The following is a 14,216-nucleotide window of genomic DNA, read 5'->3' on the forward strand; positions in this document are numbered from 1 at the left end:
CATTTCCTCGAACACATGTTTTATGTTTGACTTTTCAGAAAGATATGCGCTACAAGATGAACATATTTTTGAAAGTTCGATTTTTTTAGTAGTGACCCGGTTCGCAAATATCGTAGACCCTGGGCTGATGCGCTGAGCAGTCTGAATTACAGTGTGTAGTCTCCAAGTGACCCGTGTTTACATTTAGTGATTTTGCTGTTTCCCCCTCGTTTACTCTCACGTCAAATGAAAACAAAACGGATATCTGTGGCCGGGAGCTATGAAGTGAATTAAAATGTATTAACATAATTACGCATTAGTTTCAGATTTTATTTTATTTCAACTTTTCTGACAGTCAAGCATTAATCGCCTTGCCGAACAATGAAGTTATTTTTGTCGGTTTGCTAAAGAAATTAACTTTTATAAACTTTCCCCGCAGAGGCACTCAATGTATTTGAAACGAAATGTTTACACAGTACTGGGCTAGTTTCAACTGTTCGCTGCATTTCAAATGCACGTTCCTCTTCTAGCAGATACGGCATTTTGCCATAATAAAGAACCAAACATGATATAATACAGTACTGATGCTTCAAGAAAATTTACATCCCGAAAACCACACTGAAATGCTTAATATCAAGTCGAGGTCTACTTCATTGGCGATCTGGACATACGAATGTGCCCTTTAGGTATGCACTTCAAATGTGCACATTTTAATATGGTTCACGAAATTCCGATGCTCTTGCAGTATCCTCTCATGTCTTGTTTCTTTTATGACATAATGTATGATCTTTCAGGATTTTACGCGTACGTACATACGGGCTTCCTACGTCATGGTAGCTGAGCAAGCGCGGTGTTGGTTGGTTGTTTTGGAGGAAGAGACCAAACAGCGAGGTCATCGGTCTCATCGGATTAGGGAAGGATGGGGAAGGAATTCGGCCGTGCCCAGCATTTTGCCGGGAGCGATTTAGGGAAATCACGGAAAACCTAAATCAGGATGGCCGGACGCGGGATTGAACCGTCGTCCTCCCGAATGCGAGTCCAGTGTGCTACCAGTGCGCCACCTCGCTCGGTACAAGCGCGGTGTCGCCTGTTATCTGCGCTCTCTCGCAACTGTTGGAACGAACCTGTTTCTAACAGGTCGCGGGAAAATATTGCGAATGGTGGTTTGAAAAGCGTTACTTTCAAAGTAAATATCCTTTTACGTAAGTTGAATTATGTGGAAGAATGTACCATAAATTTATTAAATCGCAGAGCATTGACTCTCATTTGAAAATCAACTCGTCGATGACGAGCCATTTAGAAGAATTTCGAACCCTGAAGATCAGACATTTATGTCATTATTAAAAATTTTACTGGCACATTTGTGTGACATATCTTAAAGTGTAACACGCGCAAAAAAGATCATTACATGCGAAAGCTTAGCTTCTCTCGCAGCTTATTAACCCTAGAGACAAATATTATATGTGAAAGCTTTGCTTTTATTGTAGCAACACCATGTATATTAATTTAAACTATTAACTTTCGCTCTTTATGTGTTCGTGCTACTTAACAGTGACGTTGCTGTTGGCTGACTACATCACGTGTCCTATGCTCTGAATATCCGCTGTCGTCTGGAGGCGAGATCACGTGACATGAGCCGTGACTGGCCTACAAAAGCGCATCGCAATCTCGATTTCAATGATTCGGAAAGTAGCATGCGGTGTTTGGTGGAATTCCAGTGTATACTTTCCTAATACGAAAATACGCTGCGTACATGTTGCTGCACATCAAAGATATTTCGAAAACGTGTCTTCTACCCCAAGTTTCGTTTTCTAAAGTGCCGGGAAATTCTACGCCCGTGTATAAAACCATAACCATTAAAAGGATTGATTAGTGAAAATATACTCTCACTTAACACGGGAAACGCGTGTTTTCACCAGGGAGAAAGTGTATTTTTAACAGGGAAATCCGGGCAAATTCGGCAATTTTTTTTCCATTAGATTAGATTAGATTAGTACTTGTTCCATAGATCATGAATACGACACTTCGTAATGATGTGGAACGTGTTAGGTTAATAAAAGGTGTCTATACAAGATATTACATTTGACAAAATATTACATGACTGCATATGTTAAGGCAGAGTCGCCTTTCTGTGGGCCCCAACTCATGCGGGCATCCCATGTCATGAGCTGGCTGACCGTTTGCCTGGAGAAGCAGATACTCAACACCCCCCACCCCATTTCCTTTCACGATTCCAGCTGCGGATATGGGCATCTACGTCAAATCTCTCTTCGCCCAAAAGTGGAATACCATTTGGAGCACTACTACTCATAGCAATGAACTCCGCACAATCATGGGGTCTACTGCAGTTTGACGCTCTTCTTTCGACTCCTCTCTGACAGTCCACTATTTTACGCCGTTTACGCATTGGTCATACGCGGCTCACCCATTGTTCGCTCCATCACGACCCACCCACGCAATGTGGTTGTGGAGCCAGACTGACGATATCCCACATACTGGTGGAATGTCCCCTTCTTTCGGCCCTTCGTCTCAAGTATAGTCTTACCGATTCCTTAAATTTAATAGTGTTTTGTTGTTGTAAATTGCACATTTCCTTTGCCACTAAACTTTTTTCCCTCTCGTTTATATTTTATTGCTGCATTATCATTCTCCAGTAGCAGGATACAATAACGTTCTTTGCTAGAGAATCAATTCTGCAATCAAAACTACAAAAATTTAACTGAAAGCTAAAACAATGAAAAATTCCCGGGATTCAGAAAAATTCCAGGGTTTTTCCCGGTTTTCTCCCGGATGAAAAAATTCCCGGGTTTTTCCCGGTTGTCCCGAGTCGTATACACCCTGGTATTTCCATATCAAAATAAATTTCAACAATTTCTCAGGTACCAGCCATACACTTAAAACCAAGAGTTTAAATAAATACGAACACATTTCAAAAGATATGACGTTACTTTCGTCACCAGATGTATGCGGTGAATGCCGTTGTGTTTGGTGATGGGAAGAACGCAGACGGCTGTTTCCCCTCTGCTGAAGCGTGCCGTACCGTTGCAGTGTGCCGGAATAGCAGAGAACAACAGACGAAGGCCGTTAAAGGAGCGTTCCGAATTTTCGGCAGTCGCCGTTTTTCAGCGCGCTCTAGCGCCGTCACCGCTCGTTGTCAGAAAATCAGATCTGATTGGTGCGTTTTGTAGAAGAGTTTGGCTGCTGTAATTTTGTGCTGGGTTTTCAACTCCGAGAAACGCATAGTCTTCGTGAAACGGACGAAAATCTGAGAAAAGAGTGAAAATTTGTGAGATCTTTCGTTGTGAAACCGATCTCCTACAATGCACCAAACACGAAATTTGGATTTAGCATCACAAAACACGTAATTATAGAACCGCTGAGAAATGATGCTACGCAGTTCCGTTATGGGACAACCTCCAGTTTTCTGCGCTTCATTCAGTTGCAGAGATGAGAACAGACATACACACAACGTTGTATTTTAAGAATCTGCCAAAGGAAAGGGGTCTAAAACTAAACTATGGAATATTTGTAGTTATTTAGCTCCATTACTTTGTAGATTTTCCATTTTCTTCGATGGCGGTGCGCTCAACACCGATTATGTTAATTATTTTTCCACTTCAGCTCTAAGACATTTTTTGCACAATTGGATATCCGTTGCGCCATTTGAATTACATTACAGTTACGAAATTACGGTTGAACCTTTCTTCACCTGATTGTTCTGTAGTCTCCTAGAGATTTTCGCAACATGTAAGAACTGTTCTATAACTGGAGATGCGAGAAAAACAGAATGCTTTTCCTAATATCAGCCTTTACTGTGCAGCTGTAAGTAAACATATACAGGGCTGATAATATTTCGTAATGATTTTCTCATGTAGGGTGTGGGTCGTGCAGCACTGCATTCAGACTCAGTTCTGGAGACATATTGTGCTGGAACAGCTGGAGGCTGTTAACCACAGACGTATCAGTAAAAATACAAAAGGTAGAAATCACCCCAAAACCAATAACATACCAGCAAACATTTCAAATATGAAACGATGTAAACAATCATGGTGGCAAGGTGGACAATGTGTTTTGCATTACAGCACAGCACTGTAGCCATCAACGCAGCGCGCAAAATCACAGTAAATTCTCCAGTTCCTGCATGGTGAGTCGTTTTAAGTATTTTACTCGTAGTGTGTGAGCGCGTCGCACCAGGGAGTGTGCTGACATGTGTAGCTGTGAGTAATTCATGAAAGGGTGTGTTGCTGTTGTGGCTTAGTGAAGCACAGTTATACTTGGAACCTTTCTCTCATTTGTCAGTCGATAACTTCAGTTCCTCTTTTTTGGTTTTTGAGAGTTCTGTCGTTATACTAATACTAAATAGGTTGCAGAAGAAACGAAGCTTCCGTTCTCAGAGGTAGGCCAACATATTTAATTACCATTGCCCACTGTCAGATAGTGTAATTGTCAGGATATATCTGTGAAAGTACATCACTTCAGAGGTTTCAAATCGGTAGATGATCTGAGACAGGTGTTACCTTGTGAGTTTTGGAACAGTTTTAACACAAAGTTGGATGCGTAAAATTTTGTGTTCATTTGCTCTGTAATTACCATAAAACTGCTGGTTCAGTGATTCTTTGCGAGGCTGAAGATAAACATTAACAACATTCAGGGCCAACATTTTAACCCGAGTCATTTGTTTGCAATCAAATAGCACTTGTAAGTTTCATTGAAAACGCCATGCTCTCTCGCAGGAGAGTTGTTTGACGTGGTGGCTAGACTGGATTTCGCATCGTGTAGCGTGTGCTTCACATACTTCCGATCAAAATTAAATTTTAAAACAGTTCTGCTGCCCTGCTCTGAGATTAACCTATTTACATATCAGCATAAATTTTGCCAATTTCTCAGGCAGCAACCAGACATTTACATACACCAGTTTAAAGAGGAAGTGAATACCGCCGTGTTTGACGATGCGAGGAAAGGGGACGGAGTTCTGGGCTGTTCCCCTCTGCTGTAGCGTGCTGTGCCGTTCCAGTGAGCCGCAGTAGCAGGCAGCACCAGGTGGAGGGCGTCAGGCGCGTGCCGAACTTTGGGCGAGATGCATAACATGGCTCTCTGTTACCTCCATAAAGAGCGTTTAATATCACGGCGGAGGCGTGTAAGATTGTGTCTGATATGGAAGTCATAGTTGCACACCCAGCAACGAAACGTCAGCTTACATGTGCCACATGTGGGGAAGACGTGGCAAAAAGAAGCACTCGAGTTAACTGCGATACTTCCCCATGACGTTTCTCCTCTGTCTCCAGTACAACTGCTGTTTCTAAGAAACTCATTTAAAATGAAAGTGGCAGCTATGGAAAGTTTTAAAAGAAAATATCGGCAACGAGAGGGTCTGTGTGGGTAGGTGCCACGCATCCATTTGCCGAGGATTTGCCATGATTACAATGGGCGGTTGAACTTGCTAATAACCTGGACTGCGGGAGCAACACATTGAACTAAGGAGCATTAATAAGTATTTGAAATTATTGGCTGCAATAAACATACGTAAAGTTGTACTTCAAACCGGAGAAACATATTTGAAGTAGTAGTAAGAAGAGTCTCGCGGAAGAATTAAATCAGCTGAAAAATGTTGGGATACTGTTTACACATGAAGTTGCAAAGTAGCAGAAAATATTGGAATATCACCTGAACTGAATGTAATGATTGATGGCGGAGAGAAGCGGCACGGCAGAAGAAAACGCTTTGTTGATGAAGCAGCAGGGGACGATTTAAACCATAGCTCCGAGGAACAGTTTTCAGCTAAATGTTTGCCACGTTATTACACAGCTGTAGGGAACTTGACTGTACCGCGTGCAGCCACACGCAACACGGACACATTCCATTTCCCGTGGAACTACGTAAGCGAAAACGATTCTCCTGTCCAAGAGCTTGTGGGAAACGACGAATCTTGCTACAGTGTAGACGTGAACAACGAAGGTCTCGAAGAAGAAATTTTACTGTTGAAAAGATTCGTGAAGGCAATGTTGTGTCTGAGCATTTCTTCTGCACCTTGTCAGTAGTCCTTGTGAGTGAAGTGTGAGTGACGGCCTCACGGACTGTTCTGCCGTTTGCCTGCTGGCGCCTCACAAGCAGAGAGGCCGCTGACAGTTGTGGCAGGAGCCACGGAGTGGCGGGGAGCGGCGAGCTGCGTCAGCTGCGGCCGCAGGGAGTGAAGTGAGGCGACAGCAGCTGAGTTGACAGGCGTATACACTCTCCACTACACTTATTTACTCGATGTACGAGTGAAGGTAAGTGTAATTTTATTACCTATAGTTGCACGACTTGCGTCACCGTCTCAGCTGTGCCGTTGTGACCGATGAGTGCGGAGACTCGTGTGCGTCGTCGCGAAACTGCTTCCGTGTGCTGAAACTCGGGCCTCTGTGTTCTGCCTCCAATACAACTAGAATTGCTTTGCTCGTTGCAATCTTTAACGTCAAGTAGAGACAACAGTACCAGATAGAGAGGATTTCCTTCACATTTTGTATGCGTGTCATGTTGTGGTCTAATTGTGTTTAGTTAAATGTAGACTGACTGTATGGTTCCAGATGATAGTCGCATTATGTAGTGTGAATACTGCTACTACCATCTCATTGTTGTTGAACACAACAGGTACGGTAGAGTAGAATGTTTGCTGACTATGGAGAAGTAAATCGAGTCTGATATCAGGAGCGAAAATTCTGGTGATAGAACTGATAGAGCGTTAATCTCGGTATGTTGCAAATTAGAATAGTCTGATGTAGCACCTTGTAGACTGGTGTGAAATACTTTTCAGCGATCAGATATTATAGAGCAGTTGTGTTTGTTCACAATGAACTGATGACTTTTGCCATGTTTAGTCTGGAAGTTTTACTCGAGACATTTTTGTTTAGAGGAGGATTGTCCGTTGTTACCTGAATTATTTTGCTGTTATCTGGCGTTGTCTGGGTTTTGTTACAACGTTCCTTAGAGTATGTGTGTGCTGTATGTTACTTGGTGAGGGCTGAAATTAGTGAGTCACAATAGGATTGAGTTTTTTGCATTTTTATTTAAAAACTTATGAATGTTACTCTCGTACAAATTCTTTCAGTTCCTGTTTTTTTGCACAGAGTTCGCTGGACGGGCTGCCTCATGACAGCATCTCCACCAGCCGCCTGTGGTTGTTCTGCCTGGCGAGGGCCAGCGCTGTCCGCCCATCACCAGCTCTGGCCCCCCTGTCGGCCCCCGCGGCGAGGAGCGCAGCCGCCACTTGTGCGTGGCCACTGTGTGCCGCCCAGTGCAGCGGCGTCCGCCGATCATCATCCCTGGCGTCCACCGCCGCCCCCGCCCCCACCAGCAGCCGCGCCGCCTCGACGTCTCCCCTCCACGCTGCCCAGTGCAGGGCGGTGAACTCCCTCCACTCGCCCCTCGCCCCCGGGTCGGCCCCTGCGTCGATCAGCGCCCTCAGCTGCCCCACTGCCCCCAGCTGAGCCGCCTGGACCAGCCTCCTGTCCCTCTCCTCTGCAGAGGGGCTCCTGCACAAAACACACAAACTGCCACTCTCTGCTACAAACACACAACACACAGAACGAGGAGAACAGCCACACGAGGAAACAACTGTTGCGAATACAAATCTGTCCTGAAACAAACCTACCATATTCCCCCTTCCACAGTACAAAGCAGTGCGCATTTGTGTATATGTATTAAATTACAGCAAATCTGTTCTCTCCCCCTCATAAGAAAATCTTCATTCATCGTCCATTACAAATAGCATTATACAACCTCTGAAAGAATTACATTCTGACATTTTGTCGCACTCATTCCTGCGAGTCAGCTCCTTCGCTCTCGGGACGCTACACCTAACCACTCGCTCACCTCCACCACAGGACAGGCTTCTTGCAGCTGACACTGGTCTCTGTCTGCAGCTTCACTGCCAGACGTCACACACAAGAAGAATCCCCTCGCCTGGTTTTCAAACACACTTTCCTGCTATGCAGGCAAAAAAATTTCACTGCAGTTACCGGCAGTTTTCTTCATTCAGCCTCACCAAACACTGAAACTTTCTGACACACAGACAACAATTTATTCAAAACATATGAGAGATAAACACCAACTCGGCAACACCACCCCCATAAAAAACTGTGTGTGTGTGTGACATTTTATGGCCTCATAGCATACGCACATGTATTTAACATGTGCTATCATGCTCAAAATCATCTGAACGACCTCAGTTGTCGTCCATCTTAATGTTTTCCCGGCGTAAGGACTGTTCCATAAAGTTTCTGGCGTGCAGCCGCATGAATTCAGTGGTTCGGTCCTCGGGTTTAAAAGGACGGACCAAGTGCGGCAGCGTCAGTCACCTCGGCTCACTCTGGGGATGGCGGGACGGTGTTCGGCCGAAATATTAGGAGAAGAGGCTGAGTTTATGCGGCTGCAGGCCAGAAACTTTATGGAACCATCTGAATTGTGCTTCGCCTGATTTGTAATCAGTCCTCGTAACATTGTTCCTCTGCTCTGTTTTCGGTGCAGTCTTTGCCTGTACAAAATGTTCACTGCATGAGGCCACAAGGGACAACTGCTCTGTGTGATTATCAGCTTACATGCAAACTGACACTTCGATGCTGCAAATACCAGGAAACGTGTTATTGGACATTGCACTACCATTACGCTTGCATATTCAAACTTATTGTAATAAATGAAACCTCAGAAAGCAGCATCCTCCTTTAAATGACACGACAAAAGTTTTCTTACTGCGCTACTATCCGGGAATGCAATCTAACAAGTAAAGACGAAATATCTCAAGTATGGTTTCAGTCACAAGTAACAAACAGTGTGCAAGCTGAAACTTGAAATGATCTGCCATAAAGTATTGTGTTTCCCGGAGATTCGATAGCAGCACTTAATCGGATGGTTAACTAAGCACAATGAAACGTCAGAAATCGTCGTTTTTAACCAGCAATGAGATGACAAACTGAAACCAGGAGACGAAAGTGTTTTCGGTTATGCGCACTCAAACTCAGTACCTATCGACACTGACCTCTAGTCACGCGTAGACGTTCTACACTGATTTACTTCATTAGCAGCGAAATGTGCGCATGTCTGTATTGTAAATACAATGATGAAAATTTTCTGCCGACTAGGAATGGAACCCTAGACACACCGTTGTTGACTACATACAAAGATACCTCGACTGTACTATATTCTCTTTCACCAGTAGCTAGGAGTGGCATGTTTCAAACTGACACGACAGGACGAAAAGCTGCCCGTGTGACTTGGGACTCGAAACCAGTACCACTATTAATGTTAACAAAGCCCAGAGAATCGGTAAAATCAGAATAATTTCTCAGATGTATTTTGCTGTGCTCATGTTGCAACTTAAAGTGACATGCCAGGATTCGAACCCAGGGATGTGTCTTTTGTGAACGTCTTTACGACTTTGCAGACAACCAGAGACGATGAAGCAGTGGAAATGCATCATCTGAAAGTGATCAAACGTGACAAAAAGGGAGATCCGAGTTCGAATTCCAGTCCATCGTCAATATTTTCCACGTCTCAGGCTCGAATACAGTAAGAGTCAAGTGCGCTGCGGCCTTGTACAGCAATTGGCTCATTGATTTAAAAAAGATATCGCTTAAGAAAGGTGACTGGTGACAGAGTTTCGACCCGGCGTGACTTCCGCCTCTGTCAGGGCCCAACCTGTAGCGACTCTTCTCCAGGCTACCAGAGGTGGCAGAGATGCTGCTTATGCTTGTTAAAAATGATTGCCGGATGTGAGAAACGAACCCAGACCTTCAGCATATGTAGCAAGAATCATTTCAACTTTTTTTTAACTAGCAACTATTACCACGAATTAAAATTCATGCGAGTTGCGGTATTCGAATCCACTACATGCAGACTAGAAACTCGCGCCCTTAACCCCTTTTCTTTCATTTAATTTTTTAACCATTCCGAGGTCTGGCCACGACGCCTCCCCCATACCTGTCACCGAGTCGCTGCGCTATTTTCGCGCATAATTTTTTTATTTTTTTTCATTTCTAATTTTTTTTATTGTTAGCACTTCATCTGAAAGACCGTGTTTGCACACAAACTAACTCAGCTGAGAGCGACGCCTTCCAAGCTCTGTGTTAACGATGGTCTGCTTTCCGATTTATTTCTCAACATCTTGTAACTCGCCCAATGCCTCTGTTCCCGAGGCTCCTTTGGAAAGTTGGTCTTCTGCCACCCCTGAGTACTGCACGCGCTGGAAGCTCCGTGTTGCGATTCCTGATACAGCGGGTGACGATGAACGTAACGGAGAACAGCAGAAATCAGCGCAGTCGCTTCTCGTTAAAAGGAGTTTCGACATACGGAACGAAGTGAAATAAAGTGTCCTAAAAAGTACCACGTGTTCTGTCGTGAGGACCAGCTTTTCCTCCGAGATTCCTTCAACACAAAATAGAGTGCTTCTGACATGTATTTCAAATTAGATTTCTGTTTCCTTAAAAATAAATAAGTCAGTAAGAAACACCGTTTAACACAAAAGAGCTTAAGGACGATACATTATGATGTTCTTGCGTTCACGCCTTTTTCTGTTCACTTTGCACACTGCTCCACGTAACTGTGTGCACTGAAGCATGTTGCGGGGTTCCTCTCGCAGTTTCCCGCCTCAGCGACGCACACGCCGCCCCGTGGCCCGCTTGTGGCCGGCGTGCGTGCGGCGACCCACCCAGCGCCCGCCCGTCCCGCTTCCCTCTGCTGGCAGGCGGTGCGTTGTCTGTCCTCTTAGCCAGTTTACAGCATTCCTTCATTCACGCGGCACGTCGCTACGATTCAAAACAATTGGAAGGCAAGGTACTGGGAGTAGAGTTCGTGCTATTGTGGCTAACAATTATGTCATAACTCACCAGATGCCCTTCACTTGAGCGCGTACCAACCTCGCCTGCTGTCAGGTCGTAGTTCTCTCACGTGCTGCCGACCACCCAGGTGGGCTGCCTCAAGTCTCGCTTCGGTTGCTACTTTCCTGTTTACTGCCCTCTACCGAGTAGTTTTCACCCTCGTTGGTAGGTGAGGGGTGCCGACGTTTGTCCAGATGGCCCTCCAGCCGTAGTGCGGCTACTTTTGTACAGTCACGTTTCCGCTTTTGCTTCTCATTAATTCCACGTACATGTTCCTGACTTTTACCATATTCGACGGCCAACTCTGGTTTGCGTATAACTGAGTTGGAATCAAAATTGTTCAAAACGATAAAAGCCATTGGCGACGTGCCGTACATCTGTGGGTGGATTCCAGACAGTGGGAGTAATTTCGTCTGGTAAGTGCGGCGTGAGGGCCGTGTGTGTGTCTTCTTCCGCATCTAGTGTGTCGAACACACGAATATAGTTTCTCACTTTCTCCCAAAGTCGGCGATATTTAATCTCCCCCTCCCCCCTCCCCGTTGCCGCCTGAGATGGTCAACGTGTCAAACTTTATCTTAAAAATATTACCACGAGTTAGAAAATGTCTCGTAGCTGACAGAAATCTTGCTGCTGTTTCACGTGGTATGGGTAAAACATGTGGCACGCAGTTGACTTTAGAGACCATGTACATATGCGCAAAGTGTGCCCTTTGGATGTCGTCAAGCCTTCTCTATGTTCTTTGACTCCAACTGGCACGCTGGCAAGCACTTTCTTAGAGTTTGCAGCTGCAGTACGATTTACGTTAGACCTGTAGTCCAGAGCCAGAACTTGGACTGAGGTCTCGCGTCTTTCGCAAAGATATTCCGCACCCCACATTCATGATGTGTGCTTTAGTGTTGCTTAGCTTTGAACCTGACGCAAGTTGGTATTTGTTGGTGACCTGCAATGCCTTCTGCGACTCGCTCTCGCCGGAGATCACGACACCCCGTCACCTGTGTACGCCCTACACACGATATTCTGGCGACATGTGTGTGTGTGTGTGTGTGTGTGTGTGTGTGTGTGTGTGTGTGTGTGCGTGTGCGTGCGTGCAGCCCTCGTAGCTGTTTCTGCAGAGCGGCTAGCAGGGCCTCAGCGGCAGTGGCGAACGAGGCCCTCCACACAGGACCACCTCGGCGCACACAACTCTTGAGTGCGAGCTGCCTGGTTAGCTGACCACTCACTGATCATGACTTGCAAACTGCTGTTCTTCAACATTATACCAATTACCTTGACAAAATATTGCAGAAAATCCAGTACGGTCATTGTTTCAAGAAGGCACTGGTGACTCTCCCTATCGAAAGCATTCCCGAAATCGAGCGACATTACGGCGCACTAGAGCGTGACAACATGTGCCGCAGCTACCATGTCGCTATATTCACGGACAGTCTGAATACTTTATCTGCCTCTACCCACCGTAGTTCGATACGGGCCAGTCACCTCATGCATTATCATTTTCACTCTCCAGCAAGAACGCGCACCATTAATTTTGCAACCACCATTCAGGACAATAACTCATCTCAAGTGTCCCTTTAGTCAGCCATAGTGCCAGCAGTGCTAGTGTTTTCAATACAGTCCTTAGACAGGTAGTGCTTTTTTATTGTTTTCTACAAGAAGTGTGTGGTAACCACAGTTAACTAGTAGCCGCCTTTAGTGAATTAGCAGTCTAGTTAAAAGTTGATTAACTCTCTACAGTAAATTGATTCCTTAGGACGGATAGGATGTGTGACTGCTGTGTACGGACGCAGGGGGAGCTGGCCACTGTTTGCGAACAGCTGAGGGTGTTGATGGCCGCGGTCAGCCGTCTTCAGGCTGCTGCCTCGGAGTGTAGCGGCAGTGGGGAGTCTGGTGCGTCGCAAGGTACACCCCAGGTGTTACATGCGTCACCCACTGTCCCTGCTGTCGAGACATCTTCGCGGGTACCGGGCGCGGTTGGGCCACCCTCTCCCCGAGGGGAGTGGCGGGTTCAGCGGCGTTCGCGGCGCACGAGGCGGAGGGTCAATGTGGAGGCTGGCCGTGTGGCATCGCCCGCTCTGCCTGTGAGTGGACATGTGGCCGCTCCTTCAGCAAGGTCCGAGCAGGCACACGGGGGGAGGGGTTTATTAGTTGTTGGGAGCTCCAACGTTAGGCGGGTGATGGAGCCCCTTCGGTAAATAGCGAAAAAGTCGGGGAAGAAGGCCAGTGTTCACTCTGTCTGCTTGCCTGGGGGTCTCATCCGAGATGTGGAGGAGGCCCTACCGGCGGCGATAGAGAGCACTGGGTGCACCCGACTGCAAACTGTTGCTCATATCGGCACCAATGACTCCTGCCGTCTGGGTTCAGAGGTCATCCTCAGTTCGTACAGGCGGTTGACAGAGTTGGTGAAGGCAGAAAGCCTCGCTCGCGGGGTGGAATCTAAGCCAACTATTTGTAGTATCGTTCCCAGAACCGATCGCGGTCCTCTGGTTTGGAGCCGAGTGGAAGGCTTAAACCAGAGGCTCAGACGATTCTGCGGAGATCTGGGGTGCAAATTTCCCGACCTCCGCTATCGGGTGGAGAAATGTAGGGTCCCCCTGAATAGGTCAGGCGTGAGGAAGCGGCTACAAGGGTAGCGGAGTACGTGTGGAGTGCACATGTGTGTTTTTTAGGTTAGAGAATTCCCTCCCTAGGCCCGACAAGGCCCCTCTTGAGACGCGACAAGGTAGTAGTAGGCAAAACGCAACGGGGAATAACAATATTAATAAGCTATTAGTAAACTGCAGGAGCGTCTATACAAAGGTCCCGGAACTGCTCTAATTAATAAACGGTCACAATGCCCACATAGTACTAGGGACAGAAAGGTGGCTGAAACCAAATGTAAACAGTAATGAAACTCAGATAGGAATGTATACCGCAGAGACAGGCTGGACAGTGAAAGTGGAGGCGTGTTTATAGCGATAAGAAGTGAAATACTATCGAAGGAAATTGACGGAGATCCGAAATTTGAAATAATTTGGGTGAAGGTCACGGTTAAAGCAGGCTCAGACATGGTAATTGGATGTCTCTATAGGCCCCCTGGCTCAGCAGCTGTTGTGGCTGAGCACCTGAAGGATAATTTGGAAAATATTTCGAGTAGATTTCCCCACCATGTTATAGTTCTGGGTGGAAATTTTAATTTGCCGGATATAGACTGGGAGACTGAAATGTTCATAACGGGTGGCACGGACAAAGAATCCAGTGAAATTTTTTCAAGTGCTTTATCTGAAAAGTATCTTGAGCAGTTAAACAGAGAACCGACTCGTGGCGATAACATATTGGACCTTCTGGTGACAAACAGACCCGAACTATTTGAAACAGTTAACGCAGAACAGGGAATCAACTATCATAAACTGGTTA

General features: G+C 45.9%; 1 protein-coding gene across 5 annotated transcripts in view; it reads right to left on the reverse strand.

The window, feature by feature from the left end:
* Nucleotides 1-7,001: 7,001 nt before the first annotated feature.
* LOC124719965 (poly [ADP-ribose] polymerase tankyrase-1-like) overlaps nt 7,002-14,216 on the reverse strand; it is a 106,559-nt gene continuing 99,344 nt past the window's right edge. For all 5 annotated transcript variants that reach the window (XM_047245181.1, XM_047245183.1, XM_047245180.1 and 2 more), the window contains one exon: nt 7,002-7,487. In XM_047245181.1, the coding sequence (XP_047101137.1) occupies nt 7,103-7,487 (385 nt within the window). In that variant the 3' untranslated portion in view covers nt 7,002-7,102. The remainder of the gene's footprint in view (nt 7,488-14,216) is intronic.

This window comes from Schistocerca piceifrons, chromosome 11 (genome assembly GCF_021461385.2).
Source record: "Schistocerca piceifrons isolate TAMUIC-IGC-003096 chromosome 11, iqSchPice1.1, whole genome shotgun sequence".
Taxonomy (NCBI): Eukaryota; Metazoa; Arthropoda; class Insecta; order Orthoptera; family Acrididae; genus Schistocerca; species Schistocerca piceifrons.